We start from the raw sequence: 18959 nt of genomic DNA on the forward strand, positions 1-18959 counted from the left end.
GCTGTGGACTCATCTTGATGTGTTTCTAATAATAATAACAACAACAGACAAAGTTTTGGAACACAATACACCAGACATCATGATTATGGAAAAGAAACAAGTTTGGATTATTGATGTCACCATACCAGGTGCCAGTCGCATTGAGGAAAAACAACAGGGAAAAACTCAGCCGTTATCAGGACCACAAAATCAAATTACAAAGACTCTGGCATAAACCAGTACATGTGGACCCAGTGGTAATCAGCACACTAAGTGCCATGCCAAAAGATCTCAGGCAGCATTTGGAAACAATAGACACTAACAAAATAACTATCTGTCAACTGCAAAAGGCCACCTTACTTGGATCTGTGCACATCATTCGAAAATACATCACACAGTCCTAAATGCTTGGGAAGTGTTTGACTTGTGATTTTGTGATACGAAATCCAGAATATAGATCTTGTTTGCTGTGGCATACTGTGTTTTGTGTCAGTAAAATAATAATAATAATAATAATAATAATAATAATAATAATAATAATAATAAAAAATCTTTATTTATATCCCGCTTTTCTCCATCACAGGACTCAAAGTGGCTTACAATATATTAAAATAATGTAAACAACAATCCAAATACATTGATAATAAGTATAAAACATTGTAAAGTAACAATTTAAAATAATAATTTACATTCACATTCTTGTAGCAAAGGTTTTAGTCTGATCTTAAAGCAGGCCAAATTTTAAATTATATTTAAGGATTATCCATTATCATTATCATTATCATTATTATTATTTTAGTCTGATTACACAGTATATCATCCTCCTAAAGATTTCCAGTTACATTTCCATTCTTTCTCTCACTTCACCCTTTACCTTGGCACTTGTAATAGAACCAAAAGGAGAGAATTCCTTCCTTAGCGTCTCATCATCGATTGTATCATCCAGGTTCTTAAAGTACAAATTAACTCCCTACAAAGGAAACATTATCAACATGAGATAGTAAGCATGTAAACATGATACAAACGAAACTGGATTATCTTATCCAATGTGTACTTGATGAATTACGACAAGTACGAACAAACCTATCTTTTCTTGGAGACAAAATAATCGAAATGTTGCAGAGTTGTAGAGACAAGACTCTTCAGAATGGAGGCCCGTCTGGATTTGCTCTGTGTTGCTTTCACATCCCATGTCCCCAGACCTGCACCTCGCAGCAAGGAGTGAGAAAGATTCAGATGCAACTCCCTCCAGCTGGATTTTGGATCACTTTGACCTTTTCTTGGGATCTGAATTCCCCTTCGGTTACCATCAATGGGACTTTCTCCCTCATCCATTTATGTGACTTAAAAATGTTCACAACAAGAGCTCAAGCAAAAAAGCCCTTCATGGAACTTTTTCACATAATGGTTAATCCTTCATCTTGTCTCATACTTTTGATGTAAATTTGAACAAAGGGTAAATTCAAATCTAACAACCCTCCTCTGAGTGATGAAACAAGCCCATGATAAAATGCAACTCCTCTCTAACCTGATACCGGCTGATCCTCTCTTGCTTGAGTTGCTCAAACTTGCGCTTCAGCTCGGTCTGGCGCTCCACTTTCTTCTGTGCTTGGCCTACAAACACCATCTTCCCATTGATGTCTTTTCCATTCATTTCTTCTACGGCCTGTGAGGGAATGCAAAGCATTACAATCACAACACCAGTTATCCCTTAATGAATGCACATATACAAAAGAAGACTTCATTGCAAGTAACTGATTATTTCCTATTATGGAAGTTACTAGTTCTGGGCAACCTCAATTCATCTTTGATTTGCATGATCTTTGAGTGCTGATTTCATCCTGGAGCGTTCAGAGCCCTCTATTCCCTTGTGAATGGCCCAGGATTATTAGCGAAGAGGCCCAGACATTCATTGTTCTATACAGATGTTGATACTGAATGTTAACTATGAATCCGATCATGTATTTGCAGAATTTTAACTATTTATTTATGATTATTTTATTGTTTATTTGTAAACTGCCCTTCTCAACCCCGAAGGCAACTCAGGGTGGTTTACAGTGTTGGCAACAATTCAAAACTAGTAGGAAACACCTAATAGCTCAAAGGAAAGGATTTGGAAACAGGCCGAACCTTGTTGGCTTCTTCGTGCTTTTCGAAACTCACAAAGCCAAAGCCTTTGGAATTTCCAGTGGGGTCTCTCGTGACTTTGACACTGAGGGTCTTGCCTGAAACAAACAAACAAACAAAAAACACCCCAGTGTAGAAACCAGCAACTGACTCCAAGAGAAGATAAGCATAGACTGGGATATACTGATGGATCCCTGGGTGATTTGCAGGAGATCCCCAAAGTTTTACTGACAATATGAAACCCCCTCTCCTATTAGAGTTTTTTCCCATGAAATTTTCCCATGAAATTACTGTATTGACTTGAGTTTAATGCACCATCAAATCTAATGAACACCTCTATTTTCAAAACTCTGAAACAAAAAAAGGATTTGCTGCCAGATGTGCCCTCTTTAGCTGGATCTACACTGTGTTATATCCCAGGATCTGATCTTAGATTATCTACTTTGAACTGGACTATATGAGTCTACACTGCCAGATAATAATCTATATATATAAAATTGCTCTGTGCATGAGTTCCTTAAAAACAAAAGAACCAATGAACGAAATCACACCAAATTTGGCAACAAAACGTCTCTCAACACAAGGAATGACCATCACTCAAAAAATTATGATTTTGTCATTTGGGAATTGTAGTTGCTGGGATTTATAGTTTACCTACAATCAAAGAGCATTCTGAACTCCATCAACGATGGAAATGAACCAAACCTGGCACACAGAACTCCCATGACCAACAGAAAATACTGGAAGGGTTTGATGGGCATTGACCTTGAGTTTGGGAGTTGTAGTTCCCCTACATCCAGAGAGCACTGTGGACTCAAACAATGATGGATCTGGACCAAACTTGGCACGAATACTCAACACGCCCAAATATGAACACAGATGGAGTTTGGGGAAAATAGACTTTGACATTTAGGAGTTGTAGTCACTGGGATTCACAGTTCACCTACAATCAAAGAGCATTCTGAACCACACCAACGAATTGGGACAAACTTCCCATACAGAACCCCCATGACCAACAGAAAATACTTAAGGCCATCCAATCCAACTCCCTTCACCAGGGGAAGAAAACATAATTAAAGCCCGACAAAGAGCCATCCAGCCATAGATATAGATAGATAGATAGATAGATAGATAGATAGATAGATATTATTCACACACACACAGATATAATATCATAGATTTGAAAAGGACCCATAAAGAAAAACAATTATATATTGTATGTTCCAGAGTGGGCAAACTAGACAATCTCCACATCAACACTGACAAAGAAACAACAAGGAATGCTGTTTACCCACAAGCATAAAGAAATTATATATATTAGAAACCAACACTTTCTCATTACTTTATTTTCCAAATCAACAGACTGGGCCACAGCAACGCATGGCAGGGGGCAGCTAGTTTGGGATAAATAGATAACCTGGGATCAGATCCTGGGATATAAGGCAGTGTAAGTCCAGTCTTTGTCATTTGTGCATTACAGTTGCTTGCTGCTTACAATTCCTTTTTGAAACACAAAACTGTCGAGCATCAAAGCTTCCAACTGAAAAGAAAACCTTGGGATCCATCTATGCTGTAGAATGAATCCACTTTAATTGCCTTGATTCAATGCTAAGGAGCCCCTGGTGGCGCAGTGGGTTAAACCCCTGTGCCAGCAGGACTGAAGACCGACAGGTTGCAGGTTCAAATCCGGGGAGAGTGCAGATGAGCTCCATCTATCAGCTCCAGCTCCTCATGCGGGGATGTGAGAGAAGCCTCCCACAAGGATGATAAAACATCAAATCACCCGGGTGTCCCCTGGGCAACGTCCTTGCAGATGGCGAATTCTCTCACACCAGAAGCAACTTGCAGTTTCTCAAGTTGCTCCTGACACGACAAAAAAAAAAGGGTAAGGAGTAATGGGGGCTGTAGTTTGACAAGGCCTTGAGCCTTCTTTGCCAAAGAATGAAGTTGCTTCAATGTATTACAAATCCCAGGATTTGTACTGAGCCTGGCCATTTGCACTGATTTGCACTGAGCCTGGCCATTAAATTAGAGGCAATGCCCCTCAAAGAAGAGCTCCTGGTGCATCTCCTAAAGTATCTTCCCCCTTTGATTTGGCTCAGCAATAAGATTACCGTATTATGCAAATCTAATGTGCACCCTAATTTTGGCAAGGTAATTTAGCCCAAAAAAGTGAGCATTAGATTTGAGTAAATAGCGTACCTTTTTTGTTTTTTTTTGCAAAAGGACCAGTAAGCATGGTTTTAGTACTGAATCAAAACTACTGATACAAAACCTTGGGCTGGATATAAAAACCCTATTCCTTAATTCATAGCATGTGCCCATCTACCGAAACAACTCAGATCTTCTGAAAAGCTAGAAAAGCATATCTAGCAGTACTTAAGTTCTCTACAAAACCAGCGTCACAAATTTGGCAAGGTCTTTGAAACTCTCCCTTCTGTCCCACTTTGTAGTGTTTTCCATTTTTGCCGCAATAAGTTACATTGCTAAAACCATTTTAATCACACACACAAAATCTCCTGCATAAAAATTTCATCTACACTTTTGTTTTTAAATCTGTCAGTTTCAATGATTTTGGTAATTATTACTAAATGCTGGGTGCTGGAATGCTTACCATATTTCCCAGACAGTTCCTTCAGCCTCTCGTCATCCATGTCGTCCCCAAAGTTTTTGATGCAGACATTGGTGAACTCCTTAGCTTTGGCTCCCAGCTCTGCCTCCCGCTCTTTGCGGGACTTAAATCGTCCGACAAACCTGGAGAAGGAAGAACCAAAGCTGTTTCGTGTTATCAAAGATATAGATAACACTGTGTAACAAAATTTGAAAACATTATGTTCCTGGTTTGAAAGTGTTATTTCCTGTTTAATTGTTTGGTACTTACCTTAAAAGTAGTTGTAATTAGTAGTAATAATTAGGAAAGGACATTTATAACCCAGGGACAAAAATTGTGTTCTATAGTGTTAGAAGTAAAGTAAAGATAAAAGTTTCCCCTGACATTAAATCAAGTTGCATCCAATTCTGGGGGCTGGTGCTCATCTCCATTTCTAAGCTGAAGAGCTTAGACACCTCCAGGTCATGTAGCCAGCATGACTGCATGGAACACTGTTACCTTCCCGCAAAAGTGGTACTGATTCATCTATTTACATTTGCGTGTTTTTGAACTGTGAGGTTGGCAAAAACTGGGGCTAACAACAGGAGCTCACCCCGCTCCCTGGAGTCGAACCGCCAACCTTTCGGTCAGCAAGTTCAGCAGCTCAGGGGCTTAACCCACTGTGTCACCAATGTTATATATCATATTATTATTTTATAATTCAATATGCCTGTCAAATGTTACAAGAGATTACCACCGATAAATGCCTGGGATAGGGCTTATTTTATGAGCATCATCCTGAATAATCATGCAAGGGTTTCTGGTTAGATCTTATTTTTAGGAAAATATTCGCAACACCCTCCAAGCTGTTTGTAATGGGTAAAGTGGAAGAGAATCCGCCTAGCAAGCCCTTGGACTGGAAGGAGGAGGCTGAGGCCTGGGCAGGGACAATCACCAGCCCTGGAGCAAAGAGGCAGCGGTCAAAGCCTGGTGCAAGGGAACCAGCAGCCGGGCAGGTTAATATCGAGATGCAGCAGAGACACTCACACTTTGCGGTCGTTCAGCAGCATGCTGTTCATCTTCTCAATGGCCCGGTCGGCAGCATCCTGTGTCTCAAAGTGCACAAAGGCATAGCCCTTAGAGCGGTTCTCATCGCACACCACCTGCAGGGAATGGCAAGGGGTGGGCGAAGGAAAAGGCACATGCCACCTGCATCAAAAGTGGCAAAGATATAGGTTCTGAATAAGGAACACAGCAACTAACTTCCTGGATGCAATCATAAGCTGTTGTTTACTGACTATGGAAAAAAGTAGGTGTTATTTACACCATTTTTGTTTATTAATGCTTACACTGAAAGCCATTCACACTCACACAGATAAAACAATACCGAAAAAGACAATATAAAACAATGTAAAAAAGCAACAGTATAAAAGAACAATGTTATAAAAGTATTACATAAAACAATTGGCATAAAGATTTTACCTATTAAAATTCAACACCATTAAAATGCAATATGATGCCAAGGATAAAACTATTTAGCTAAAAGCATCCTCATAACAGTTAACTGCGATATCAGCAATATGTTCCGCCCAAATGTGCTTTGCCCTGCTGCCAGAGTGAAAAGAGAAACCTTGTGAGTTGCCATAGAATTGGTGTCATTCAGGAGATTAAAAAAAATTCTGACATATTATTCAGTACTATTTCTCATGCAATCATAAACTCTGCTGTTTATGGACTATGAGAAAAAATAGGTATTATCTCTCAATAAACCATCACAAGTAGTGGTTTGACTCTGATTCTAGAGCAGGGTTTCTTAAACATTCTCCACTCATGACTCCTTTCCTCCTAAGTAATTTTTTCATGGTCCCAGGTATATAAAATAGGTATAAAAAACACTGATAATAAATCAGCATTTGCAAGGCTGATTTTTCTTTTTGTTGGGTATAGCTTCTGCAGAGTCCACTGTCAACATTGCATGTTGATGCAAAGAGGCTTATGTAAAAAGGTGGCATTCAGAAACCTTTTAATGCTGCCGAATTGTTTGTGACCCCAATATTGTACTAAAGGGTCCCACAGTTTAAGCAGTGCTCTAGAGGGAAGGGTTTGAATCCCTCTTCAGCCATGGAAACCCCAAGTGTATTATATCAGCCTCAGAGGAAGGTAAATCCCACCTACACAAAAAAAATTGCCCACAAATACAGCCGTCAACCACGTCCAGCACATGAACTGAATGCGCCGGTGAGGAGGAACAAAGAGGAGGCCAAAGCACGTCCATTGCGGGTGGGAGATATGGAGAAGCTGGAGCCAGAGATCTCTCTGCTGAACCACAAATGCCAACCGAATGAAAAAGCGATCAGTGATTATCATTACGAGAAGTTCAAGAAGATGAACCACCACTATTGAAAGCTACCCGAGTTTTTCCTCCTTTTTTCTAGAAAGGAAAATGGGAATACCTTCCAAAAAAAAATAACAAAGCAAAAAACAGGCTACGCTTCCTGTCCTGCAAATATTAGTTCTGCTCTTTTTTTTTATTTTGGAGGGGGGGGGGGCATTTGGGATTTTTAGCATTACAATGTGTTTGTATATATCTGGGTTGTTACTGTATCTCATGTTATGGAAGTTGCCCCCAAGATGGCCATTAAAAAGAATTTGAAAAAAAATCTTGCTAAAAAATCTCTAGGATAGGTTTTTTAGTCTCCATAAGCTGGAAATGACTAGAAGGCTGTAGAACAAAAACCCGCAGGAGAAAATCCTTTCTACCTGCCTCCTTCTGGAGCCAAGACAGAAAGGCAAACAACAATACTGATACTTGCAAAAAATGTATATACAACACACACACTTTAATGCTCAACACCAGTACTGTTACTCTACTTTTAACACAGTCAAGGTAAGACTAAAGGATCTCAAGGAACAAGGTGAAAAGCAGGCTTCCTGAAGCTTACCTTGCAAGAAAAGATATTCCCAAAAAGCGGAGAAAGTGTCATAAAGTGCCTTGTTGTCAATGGATTTGTCCAGGTTCTTAATGAAGACGTTCCCTACACCCGACTTCCTCAGAGAAGGGTCCCGCTGGGACCACATGATGCGGATGGGCTTGCCTTTGATCACATCAAAGTTCATAGTGTCCAAGGCTCGCTCAGCTACAAAGGCAAGTGAGATTTTTTATCTTAAGAATGCAAGAAGTAATAATATACTGTCAAAAGCTTTCACGTCCAGAATCACTGGAGTGTTGTGTGGTTTCTGGGCTGCAAAGCCATGTTTTTGCAGCATTTTCTTCTGACATTTCACCTGCATCTGTGGGTGGTAACATCAGAGGATCGTCTGAAGATGCCATCCACAGATACAGGCAAAATATCAGGAGAAAATGCTGATGGAACACGACCATACAGCCTGGAAATCACACAACACTCCGTGAATACTTGCTTCAATAAATCCAGGGCAGTTGGAACATACAAACATGGCCAGAAAAAACATGGTGACCCCTGACAGACAATTTCATAGAATCATAGAATAACACTATGTAATACGATTTTTCTTCCTGGGTTATAAATGTCATTCCCTAATTAGTTCTATCATAAAAACATGGAGAAGTTTATTAAACTGCAAAAACTTTGTTTCTGTGGGAGGGACATCCTGCAGCACAGTTTGCTCTAGTTTTTCAATGAATATCTCATAAGAGTCTCAAACCAATTCAACATAGTATGTGGCAGTTACAAAAGTGAAGTTTCTGGAATAATACAACTACTTTCAAAGTAAGGACTGCGCAATTAAACAGGAAATAACACTTTTAAACCAGAAACAGAAGATTTTTCAAATTTTGTTGCATAGTTTAATCATAGAACCTATAAAAATTTAAACACACCAGCATCACCACAGATAGTTCTCAGGATACTGCACAAATTGTCATGTCCATTTGACTCCGCTGCAGCAAGCTTACCATTGGTAAATACCATTTGTACCAGGGGAGATTCTGTCCTAAACAGATGACACATGTAGGCAGCAGAGAACCATGCCTGTTAGATATCAAAAACCTGCCAATCACACATTGTGGCTGAGCAGATTGACTTGAACGCACGTTTGTATTGGTCTATCCATGTTCTCTGGGATGCAAGGTTAAGTATCTCCTGTTGGTCAAATGTACCTAAAAAAGAAACAGGGAAGCTCTGCTTGTGCTAAATAGCAAAGGGTATCCATCACATTCTAAAACCATTGCAACCTAGACTTTTGACACACACTAATCCTCCTTCAGGTTTCTATTTTAGTACAAAGCAGCATATTAAAAGCCCTTTGGCAGAGGCACAAGAGGCTCTTGTTCATAGAAAGGCAGGGGCCTGGGAAAGAGTTCTTGCCAAACAGGTATCTCAGTTGAGAAGGAAAAAGAGAAATTCAAAGAGGAGTTCCTTGGGGCCAGATGAGAATTCCCTGCTTGATGGAACTCTACACCTGCAGACTTCTCAACTTCCCTCTTGCTTTCATCACCAAGAAGTCCCATTTCAGGCAGTTACATTTGGCTGTGTTTTATTTATAGCAGAAAGCAATACTCCAAAGGCATATGCTGGCAAGGGAGGCAACCCCAGAGAATACGCCATTTGCTGCTGAAAGGTTGCAATGCAGGAACACAATAGAAGGGATTGTGCTCTTGTGCCATCAGAGGCTGCTATGGTAATGAGACAAAAACTGCAGCACATGTTGGGACAAAAACTGCAGCACGTGGTAGCAAGCATGCAGCATTCCAAATGTCGTTAGATTGCAGGTCCCATCCTCCACAGCCAGCAATTAGGAATAAGGCCTGCAGTCTAGGATTGCACAATTCTCACCATTACCAGAAGAGAAATATTACTCAGCGTTTTTATTTCCTTCCCTCTGCAAAACTGTATCAGAGTCAGGTTCTGCTTCCACAAATACTCAGAATTCTGTTTATTATTTATGAGTTTGAACATAGCCTGGCGCTTGCTCTTCCCATCCAATTACAAACCAGGCTAGACTTTGTTGAGCTTCGGAGATCAGGTGTTTAAGGGTGTTTAGGCATTTGAAGGGAACTATTTTAATTGGCAAATATGGTGACTCTAAAAAGACAAGTCTCTGTGAGGTTTGAATCAAAAATCCTTTTATTTGCGAGTGCGGCCGCACACGGACAGAACCAGCTGGACAATCAAATGTCTTTCAAAAGGCTGCCTGTGCCATTTGATCTTTCCAATTCATTCTTTATACCCCTTTTCTGATGTGTCATGAAACAGATCCACCCTCTTCCAAACATTCTTTCAAAAACATGTTCTTTCACCTCCTTCCACTTGACGACAAAAACTGATAACCTTTCACACACTTAGAGCCTCTCTCATACATGTTATGACTTCAAATTCTTGGATGTCAGCCTGTGGTAAGTCCTTTAGCTTGCATCCTGTTCCTTCCTGTGCTTTTCAAAACTCTGTCTCTCCTTGCCCTTGTTCCTTTCTATGGCAAAGGACAAGGCTCTTCCTTAGACTTGCATTTTCAGCATTTCCTAAATCTCTTTTCACCTAATAAGCTCTGTTCACCCCTTCACTCCCCCATTTTTTCTTTTGTGAAAGCTGAACATTTATTTATTTATTATTTAAACTTATATGCCGCCACTCCCCTGGGGCTCGGAGCGGCTTACAAGAATAGCTAAAATCTAACAAAGTTTAAAAGCAATTTAAAACATTTTATAAACAACAGTATCAAACATTAAAAGCCTGTCGGAACAGGTATGTCTTACATGCCCTGTGGAAAGCTGGTAAGTCCCGCAGGGCACGAACCTCAGGTGGCAGAGAATTCCAGACTGATGGCACCACTGCTGTGAAGGCTCTGCGTCTGGTTGCCGCTAGACGCAAGGTCTTGACACTGGGGACCTCCAATAGATCTTGGTCCTCAGAACGGAGGGATCTCTGGGGTTGGTAGGGGGTGAGACGATCCCTCAGATACATTGGCCCCAGACCATGCAAGGCCTTAAAGGTGAGTACCATCACTTTGAAAGTGATCCGGTGATCAATTGGTAACCAATGCAGCTGTAGTAAGATTGGTGTTATGTGGCATCTCATCGGAATTCCCGCAAGAAGCCGAGCAGCTGCGTTTTGTACCAACTTGAGCTTCCGAATCACCGACAGAGGGAGGCCAATGTAGAGGGCGTTACAGTAGTCCAGTCTTGAGATGACCGTGGCCTGGATCACCGTAGCTAGGTCGTCCCTGGACAGGTAGGGGGCTAGCCGTCTAGCCTGCCGCAGGTGAAAGAAGGCGGTTCTGCTCACGGCGGAGATCTGGGCCTCCATTGTCAGCAGAGGGTCCAAAAGGACTCCCAGACTCTTTACCAATGATGACGGGCGTAACGCCTCGCCATCCAGGGTGGGCAGATGGACGTCCCCACTGCCCGGTCCACCCAGCCATAGGATCTCCGTCTTTGTTGGATTCACCCTCAACCTGCTGGCACGCAGCCATCCAGTAACGGCCTCGAGGCACTGATGGAAACAATCGGGTACAGAGTCCAGTCGGCCTTCCATCTTCAGCACCAGCTGAGTGTCATCGGCATACTGATAACACTCAAGCCCAAAACCTCGAACCAGCTGAGCAAGTGGTCGCATATAGATGTTAAACAACAGAGGGGAGAGAATGGCCCCCTGAGGAACCCCACAAGATAGAGGGGACCTCTCAGAGACCAGGCCTCCCCTCTCTACTCGCTGTCCACGGTTGTGAAGAAAGAAGGACAGCCAGTTTAAAGCTGTCCCCGATTCCAGCAACAGCAAGGCGGTGGGTCAAGAGATTGTGGTCGACTGTGTCAAATGCTGCTGTGAGATCCAATAGCACAAGCAGCGCTGACCGGCCCTGGTCAAGCTGGCATCGAAGGTGATCCGTGATGGAGACCAGCACAGTCTCTGTTCCGTGCCCCGCACGGAAGCCGGATTGGAAGGGATCTAGTCCGGCTGTGTCGTCTAGGAATTGCTGCAACTGCTCCGCTGCTGCCCTCTCAATCACCTTGCCCAGGAATGAGAGATTTGAAACTGGGCGGTAACTGGAGGGAACCGAGGGATCTAAACTCACACTTGCAGTATATTTATGACACATCTTCATGATGATGGGAAAACACATTATCATTATAAAAAAAATATAAAAATCAACATGAAAATACCCATGTATTGTATAAAATTGGCTAGGCGTTCTATTTGAACAGATATTCTTCTGATTCGTCTGATGTTTAGAAAAATATTGCTCCAAGTCTTTCCCCCTCGGTAAAGTAAATGTTGTCAGGATCATATTCCAGTTTCTCCTGGTATTCTCTCTTCCTTCTATTCCATGCCCACTGCTTTTTCCCAGGCATGTTTTGGCTGGTGTAAGGGGTAAGCTCTTCTATCAGCTGGGAGTATGCTTTCTAATGTACAGGTGCCATTCCATACAGGAGGGAACATCTTTCCTGCCCAATTTCCACAGATCCAAAATAATCCCAGGGCAATCCTCCCGACCTGGTTGGACTATGTAAGGTAATTGATTCATAACCTTCCATAGGGCTTGCTCAGCTATCAAATTATTACATCTCCTCCATGTACATTATTATAATGTAAAGATAAAGGGAGATTCGAATTTTCAGTCTGATTAATACACAAAACCTTATTTTCATCGAGAGTTACAATCATCTCACAAGTGGGGTAATGTCCTAAATGTATGCGTTTTCGGGGCCGCGTCTCAATCTGTCCCTGTATATATCCCCACTCACTCTTATTACTCCGATGAATACATAAAGGGGCCACGGGAGTGGGTTTTCTTAAAGTCAGAGTGCTTTGACTTCTGTCTTTTGTCCAGTTGGAATGATAGGCTCATACCTTTGTAGAGTTCCATCCTGACCAATTCAAGAGTGGGCCGGGAACTATCAGCCATCCCTGTGAGTGGGTAACTACTGGAAACACAGGATTGGGAGATCATTTTCTGCCATGCAGAGACATGCTCTCCAAGCCCTCCTGACTGTGGGCTACCCAACCTTTACTTCAAAGTCTCCACAGACGCCACTTTCTGTCGGAATGGGGGGTGGGATTCCTTTCTTGTGTTTAGCTGGGATTGGTCCCCCCCCCCTCCCCCCGCAATTTTAATCTATTGCTCTTTATCAGTCTTCTAGACTAAAGAACAGGCTTACCTATCCCTCCTCAATGGGACATCCCTTCCAATATCTAAACATGGCTATTGTGTCTCTTGGCCTTATCTTTTCTAAGCTATGAATCCCTCCGAGGAGCATTTTAGGGAGCGTTTATACTCCGCTCCCTAAAATGCTCCTCAGAAGAATTCATAGCTTTCAGACCTTGGCACTTCTCTGAAACTGTTTCTTCTTGTCCACCCCCTTCGTGAAATACCATATTTACTCAAATCAATTTTTCTTTGGCTGTATGGTCTTGCCAAAATTAGAATGTGTATTAGATTCACATAATATGGTAATATGAGCCAAAGCAAAACAGAACATTACTTCAGGAGCGGCTAGAGTTCCTATTTGAGGAACACCATCTTTAATTAAATGGCTAGAGCTCATTGCTATGCAATGCTGGGATTGGTAGTTTGGTGAGGCATTCACATTCTTTGAGAGAAGGCTCAAGTCAAACTACAGGCCCAATGATGCCACAGCATTGAACCATGGCAATTAAAATGGATTCCTTCTACAGCATAGACGCATCCCAAAGTTTTCTTTTCCATCACTGAAAGCTTTGGTGTTTTAACACTTGTTTTTAAAGGAGGAATAGTAATGCACACCATTTTTGGCCAAATTGCAGTGCACTTCTTGCTGCTGCGGATTACATTTGGGAGCAAATCCTTCATTTGGTTTCAAGGTTTTGAAAATTGAGGTGTGCATTAGATTCAATGAGTCACAAAACTCGAGGAAATACAGTACTTTGCCCAGAACTAGACCCAGGGCTATTCTTCCAGGTGGGGTTTGGTGGAGACAACAAGGTCATTTTTCTGTTGATTAAGTCAGCTCTGCTAGGATCATAACCAATCTCCTTTCAAATCCATCCAAGTAGTTGGCCATGTTTGAAAATTTGAAATGATGCAATAAGGAAGAGGGAGCAGGCTTTCTTTCTGCTCCCCTGGAGACTAGGCCTCAATGGAGCCATGGGTTTAAATTACAGGAAACGAGATTCCACTAGAACATTAGGAAGAACTTCCTGACTGTAAGAGCAGTTCAACAGTGAAGCTCTCTGTCTCGGAATGTAGTGCAACCTCCTTGGAGGTTTTTAAACAGAGACTGGATAGTCATCTGTTGGGAGGTACTTGATGTTTTTCCTGCAAGGCAGATTGGGGCTGGACTAGATAGTCCAACTGTATGATCAGTACGTCTTGTGGCAATGAGTTCCACAGTCCCAGACTCTCTCATTATGACTCACCATCTGCAGGCTGCTGGAAGTTGACATAAGCATAGCCCAAAGAGCGGCGGGTGATCATGTCCCTGCAGACACGGATGGAGAGGACAGGGCCGGCGGGGCTGAACTTCTCATAGAGCATGGCCTCTGTGACATCTGAGTGCAGGTCCCCCACATACACGGAGGCCATGGGGTAGCTGCTGGTGGCCGCGTTCATCCCCTTCTTCCCCCAAAGCAGGCCTCAGACTTAAGAGACACCTCCCAATCAATTACCTTTTAAAAAAAAAAAACCCTAGTTTTTAGAGTTACATTTAAAGAGAGGTCTGACTTATGAGAACAGCCCTTTCAGTTGAATAGGAAAAGCAGGTAATGGGCTAAAACGATTAAAAACAGTGCAAATGTTTAATGGAACAAATATCTGAGAAAGGCCTGTTGAGGACTAGATGGAAGATTTTGAAAAACTCCCCAAATCAATATATTTTCCAAGAGCAGTTTTTAAACACTGTTTACAAATAAACAATTCAATCCCGCTTTACAAAAATAATAATCTTTTGGGGGGAGAGAATCTTTTCTTTTTCTTTTTAAATTAAGGTTTTGCTTCAAGGCTAATTCTTTCCTGCGGCTTTAAAATAAAATCCTATATTCCTTCATACATATATTTATAGTTTCTTCTATTTTATTAGTGCAAAATAGATCAATCATCCAATGATTGTTATAGACAAAGCAACTACAGTATTTCTCTCCAAAAAAGTCAGGGAGGCAGGTGATTTTTTACAATACTAAAATTTTATTTAGAATAAAAAAAAACCCCACCAAGATTGAATTTGAGGTGATAAAAAGGAAAATGGTAGCAGAGAAAAGAAAAATATAGTAAAGGGATTGGAGGAGAGTTAATGGGTTTTGAACAAAGAGAGGAAAAGTAATGAATTTCTATTCTCCTTTGAAGAGGGAAATAAACTGACAAAAGTGATTGGGGATATAAATAAGTATGAATAAACCTGTATTAAAGGGAAGGTAAATAAAGGACCCACAAAAAAGATGGAAAAGAAAGAAGGCTTTGAGGGCAATACAACACATACAAAGAAAGGACTAAATTAAATTAAAAGTTTAAAAATACTAAAAATAAATAATAAGGCAGGGAAATCAGAATATTTCTCATTATTCCCTTCCCTCTTAAATATTATTATCTTACTATTTTCCCTTCTTATTCCTGGCAATTATTAATATTATTAAAATTTTCTCTCCCCGCTTCGTATATTATTTTTATTATTGTGAGGATTTCTCCTCTCTCGTTTGGGTTATTACTCGTAGTGTTTTCTTATTGACCCTCCTTCCTGGCGATTTCTTATTATTTATTTATATTATTTTTTCTTTTGCTATTTTTAAGGCTTTTTTCCCCCTCCCCCTTTTTTTCCCCCTTTGAGACTCCTACTTGGCCTACTTGGCCCTCCTCTTCCGAGACCGACAGCGGAAAGAGGGGCCCGATTGGCGCCGACCGCCGGCCTCCTGTGCCCTCCACCAGGAAAGGGAAGGTGACCGGAAGTCGGGAAGGGTGGGCTTTCCGGCGGAGAGGAAGCCTAAGGAAGCGACACAGCGCCCCCTGCAGACCAGAGGAGCGAGCCACGCCCAGGCCACGCCTCCCTGGAGAGGAGCCCTATGGTAATAGGAACCTCAGAATCCCTAGTATGAAGGGAAGAGGAAGAGGAGGAAGAACAACAACAATAACAATAATATTGAGTCTCTTTTGGAGAGAAAAAGGGGTATAAAGTATTATTGTTATTATTTCTTTATTGGAGAGAAAAAGCAGCGTATAAATAATAATAATTTGTCTCTTTTGGAGAGAAAATGGGGGTATAATTTATTATTATTATTATTATTTCTTTTTTGGAGAGAAAAAGCAGAGTATAAATAATAATTGTAGTCGCTTTTGGAGAGAAAAGGGGGTATACATTATTATTATTTCTTTTTTGGAGAGAGAAAGCAGAATATAAATAATAATAATTTGAGTCTCCTTTGGAGAGAAAAAGCGGTACAAATAATAATAATAATAATTTCTTTTTTGGAGAGAAAAAGAGTAGAAATAATAATAAAAATATGAGTACGTTCTTGTGGGTTTCTTCGGGCTATAGGGCCATGTTCTAGAGGCATTTCTCCTGACGTTTCGCCTGCATCTATGGCAAGCATCCTCAGAGGTAGTGAGGTCTGTTGGAATTAGGACAATGGGTTTATATATCTGTGGAATGGGTGGGGTGGGGCAAAGAGCTCTTCTCTGCTAGAGCTAGGTGTGAATGTTTCAACTGACCACCTTCATTAGCATTTGAAGGCCTGCCAGAGCCTGGGAAAATCTTTTGTTGAGAGGTGTTAAGATGTGCCTGGTTGTTTCCTCTCTGCTGTTTTGCTGTTGTAATTTTAGAGTTTTTTAATACTGGTAGCCAGATTTTGTTCATTTTCATGGTTTCTTCCTTTCTGTTGAAATTGTCCACATGCTTGTGGATTTCAATGGCTTCTCTGTGTAGTCTGACATGGTGGTTGTGAGAGTGGTCCGGCACTTCTGTGTTCTCAAATAATATGCTGTGTCCAGGTTGATTCATCAGGTGCTCTGCTATGGCTGACTTCTCTGGTTGAAGTAGTCTGCAGTGCCTTTCATGTTCCTGGATTCTTGTTTGGGCCCTGCGTTTGGTGGTCCCTATGTAGATTTGTCCATAGCTGCATGGTATATGGTAGACTCCTGCAGAGGTGAGAGGATCCCTCTTGTCCTTTGCTGAACGTAGCATTTATTGGATAGATGCAGGCGAAACGTCAGGAGAAATGTCTCTAGAACATGGCCCTATAGCCCGAAAAAACCCACAAGAACCTAGAGATTCCAGCCATGAAAGCCTTCGACAATACAAAAATTTGAGTGTTTTTTGGAAAGGGGCATATAAATTATTATTATTATTTCTTTATTGGAGAGAAAAAGCAGAGTATAGATAACTAGCTGTACCCGCCACACGTTGCTGTGGCCAACCTTCCCTCCCTCTTTCTCTCCTTTTTTCCTGTCTTTCCTTCCCTCCCTCTTTCATTCCTTCCCTCTTTTTCTTTCTTTTTCGTTCCCTTCTTCTTTCTTCCTTCTCTACATGTTTCTTTTCTCACTTCTTTTGCTCTTTGGTTCCACCCTTCCTTGTCTCTTTCCTTCCTTCCCCTCCCTCTTTCTCTCTTTCGGTCCTTCTCTCCTTTCTCCCCTCTTTCACTTTTTTATTTCATTCTCTCCCTCCTCTCCTTCCTTCCTTCTCTACTCTTCTTTCTTTCTTTCTTTCTTTCTCTCCTTCCCTTCTTCTCTCCATCCTTCTCTCCTTCCTTCCTTCTCTACCCTTTTCTTTCCTTCCTTCTCTCCTTTCCACTTTCTCTCCCTCCTTCTCTTCCTCCTTCTCACCTTCCTTCCTTCTGTTCCCTGCTTTTTTTCTTTTCTTCTTTCCTTCTCTCCTCCTTTCCCTTCTTCTCTCACACTTTCTATCTTTCCTTCTCTCCTTCCTTCCTTTACCTTTCTTTCCTTCTTTCTCTCATTCCCTCCTTTCCCTTCTTCTCTCCCTCCTTCTCTCCTTCCTTCCATGGGGGGCGTGGGTGGGGGAAGAAGAAGGAGAGAGAGGAGGGATGGATTTGGACAGGGCGGGAAGGGACGGGGTTTGAGGGGGTGTGGCTTCCTTGGAGGGGGCGTGGGAGGGGGAAGAAGAAGGAGGTGGAGGAGGTAAGATTGGCGAATGTGAATGTTTGGGGCGGGGCGGGCGAGGGAGGGGGCGTGGTGTGACGTGATCGTGTGGGGTGGGGGAGGGAGGGAGCGTGGTATGGCGTGATCGTGAGGAGCAGGGCGGGGGAGGGAAGGGGCGTGGTGTGGCATGCTTGTGTGAGGCGGGGCGGGGGAAGGGGCGTGATGTGACGTGATCGTGTGGGGCAGAGGAGGGAGGGAGCGTGGTGTGGCGTGATCGTACAGGGCAGGGCGGGGGAGGGAGGGGGCATTATGTGGCGTGATTGTGTGGGGCAGGGCGGGGGAGGGAGGGAGGGGGCGTGGTGTGGCGTGATCATGTGGGGCGGGGCAGGGGAGGGGGCGTGGTGTGGTGTGAACGTGTGGGGCGGGTGGGGAGGGAGGAGGCATGGTGTGGCGTGATCGTGTGGGGCGGGGAAGGGAGGAGGCATGGCGTGAACGTGTGGGGTGGGGCGAGGGAGGTAGGGGGCGTGGTGTGGCGTGATCATATGGGGCGGGGCGGGGGACAGAGGGCTTGGCTTGCGTGGAGGGTGCGTTGGCCGGCCGGCCATGTACGCGCACCGGGGACTTGCGCGCCGGGGACTTGGTGTGATCGTATGGGGCGGGGGACGGAGGGCTTGGCTTGCGCGGAGGGTGCATTGGCTGACCGGCCATGTGCGTGTGCCGGCGACTTGCGGCGGGGCGCCATTGTGCATGCTCAGTTGTTTTGTCTAATTGTGAGTGTATTTTAATGTTGTTTAGTATTTTGAATCGATTTGCGCATACCTTGTGGGTTGAGGTATATGAATGGGAAATTTGGTAAATTTTCGTCAGGGTTTTTTTGAGTTTTGCTGTCCCGTTATACGCCCTTTCTCTTTTTATATATATAGATAATAATTGTAGTCTTTTTTGGAGAGAGAAAGCAGAGTATAAATAATAATAATGACTGTAGTCACTTTTGGAGAGAAAAAGGTGGTATAAAGTATTATTGTTATTATTATTATTATTATTATTATTATTATTGGAGAGAAAAAGCAGAGTATAAAGGATAATAATTTGAGGCCCTTTTGGAGAGAAAAAGGAGTATAAATTATAATTATTATTTCTTTTTTGGAGAGAAGAAGTAGAGTATAAATAATAATAATTTGAATCTCTTTTGGAGAAAAAAGGGTATATAAAATATTATTATTATTATTATTTA

The 18959-nt window shown here is 42.3% G+C and overlaps 1 protein-coding gene and 1 non-coding gene across 2 annotated transcripts in view; both read right to left on the reverse strand.

The window, feature by feature from the left end:
* LOC137095086 (polyadenylate-binding protein 4-like) overlaps window positions 1–15566 on the reverse strand; it is a 36082-nt gene extending 20516 nt beyond the window's left edge. The window contains 9 exon segments of the mRNA XM_067461310.1: window positions 854–949; window positions 1508–1645; window positions 2110–2204; window positions 4721–4860; window positions 5744–5859; window positions 7639–7662; window positions 7664–7833; window positions 14065–14313; window positions 15473–15566. Of these exon segments, the coding sequence (XP_067317411.1) occupies window positions 854–949; window positions 1508–1645; window positions 2110–2204; window positions 4721–4860; window positions 5744–5859; window positions 7639–7662; window positions 7664–7833; window positions 14065–14257 (972 nt within the window). The 5' untranslated portion in view covers window positions 14258–14313; window positions 15473–15566.
* On the reverse strand, window positions 1091–1219 carry LOC137095749 (small nucleolar RNA SNORA55). The gene has a single exon (XR_010908902.1). It is a non-coding gene; the product is annotated as a small nucleolar RNA SNORA55 (small nucleolar RNA).
* Window positions 15567–18959: the final 3393 nt, after the last annotated feature.

The sequence above is a fragment of the Anolis sagrei genome, chromosome Y, assembly GCF_037176765.1.
Source record: "Anolis sagrei isolate rAnoSag1 chromosome Y, rAnoSag1.mat, whole genome shotgun sequence".
In the NCBI taxonomy this organism is placed as follows: domain Eukaryota; kingdom Metazoa; phylum Chordata; class Lepidosauria; order Squamata; family Dactyloidae; genus Anolis; species Anolis sagrei.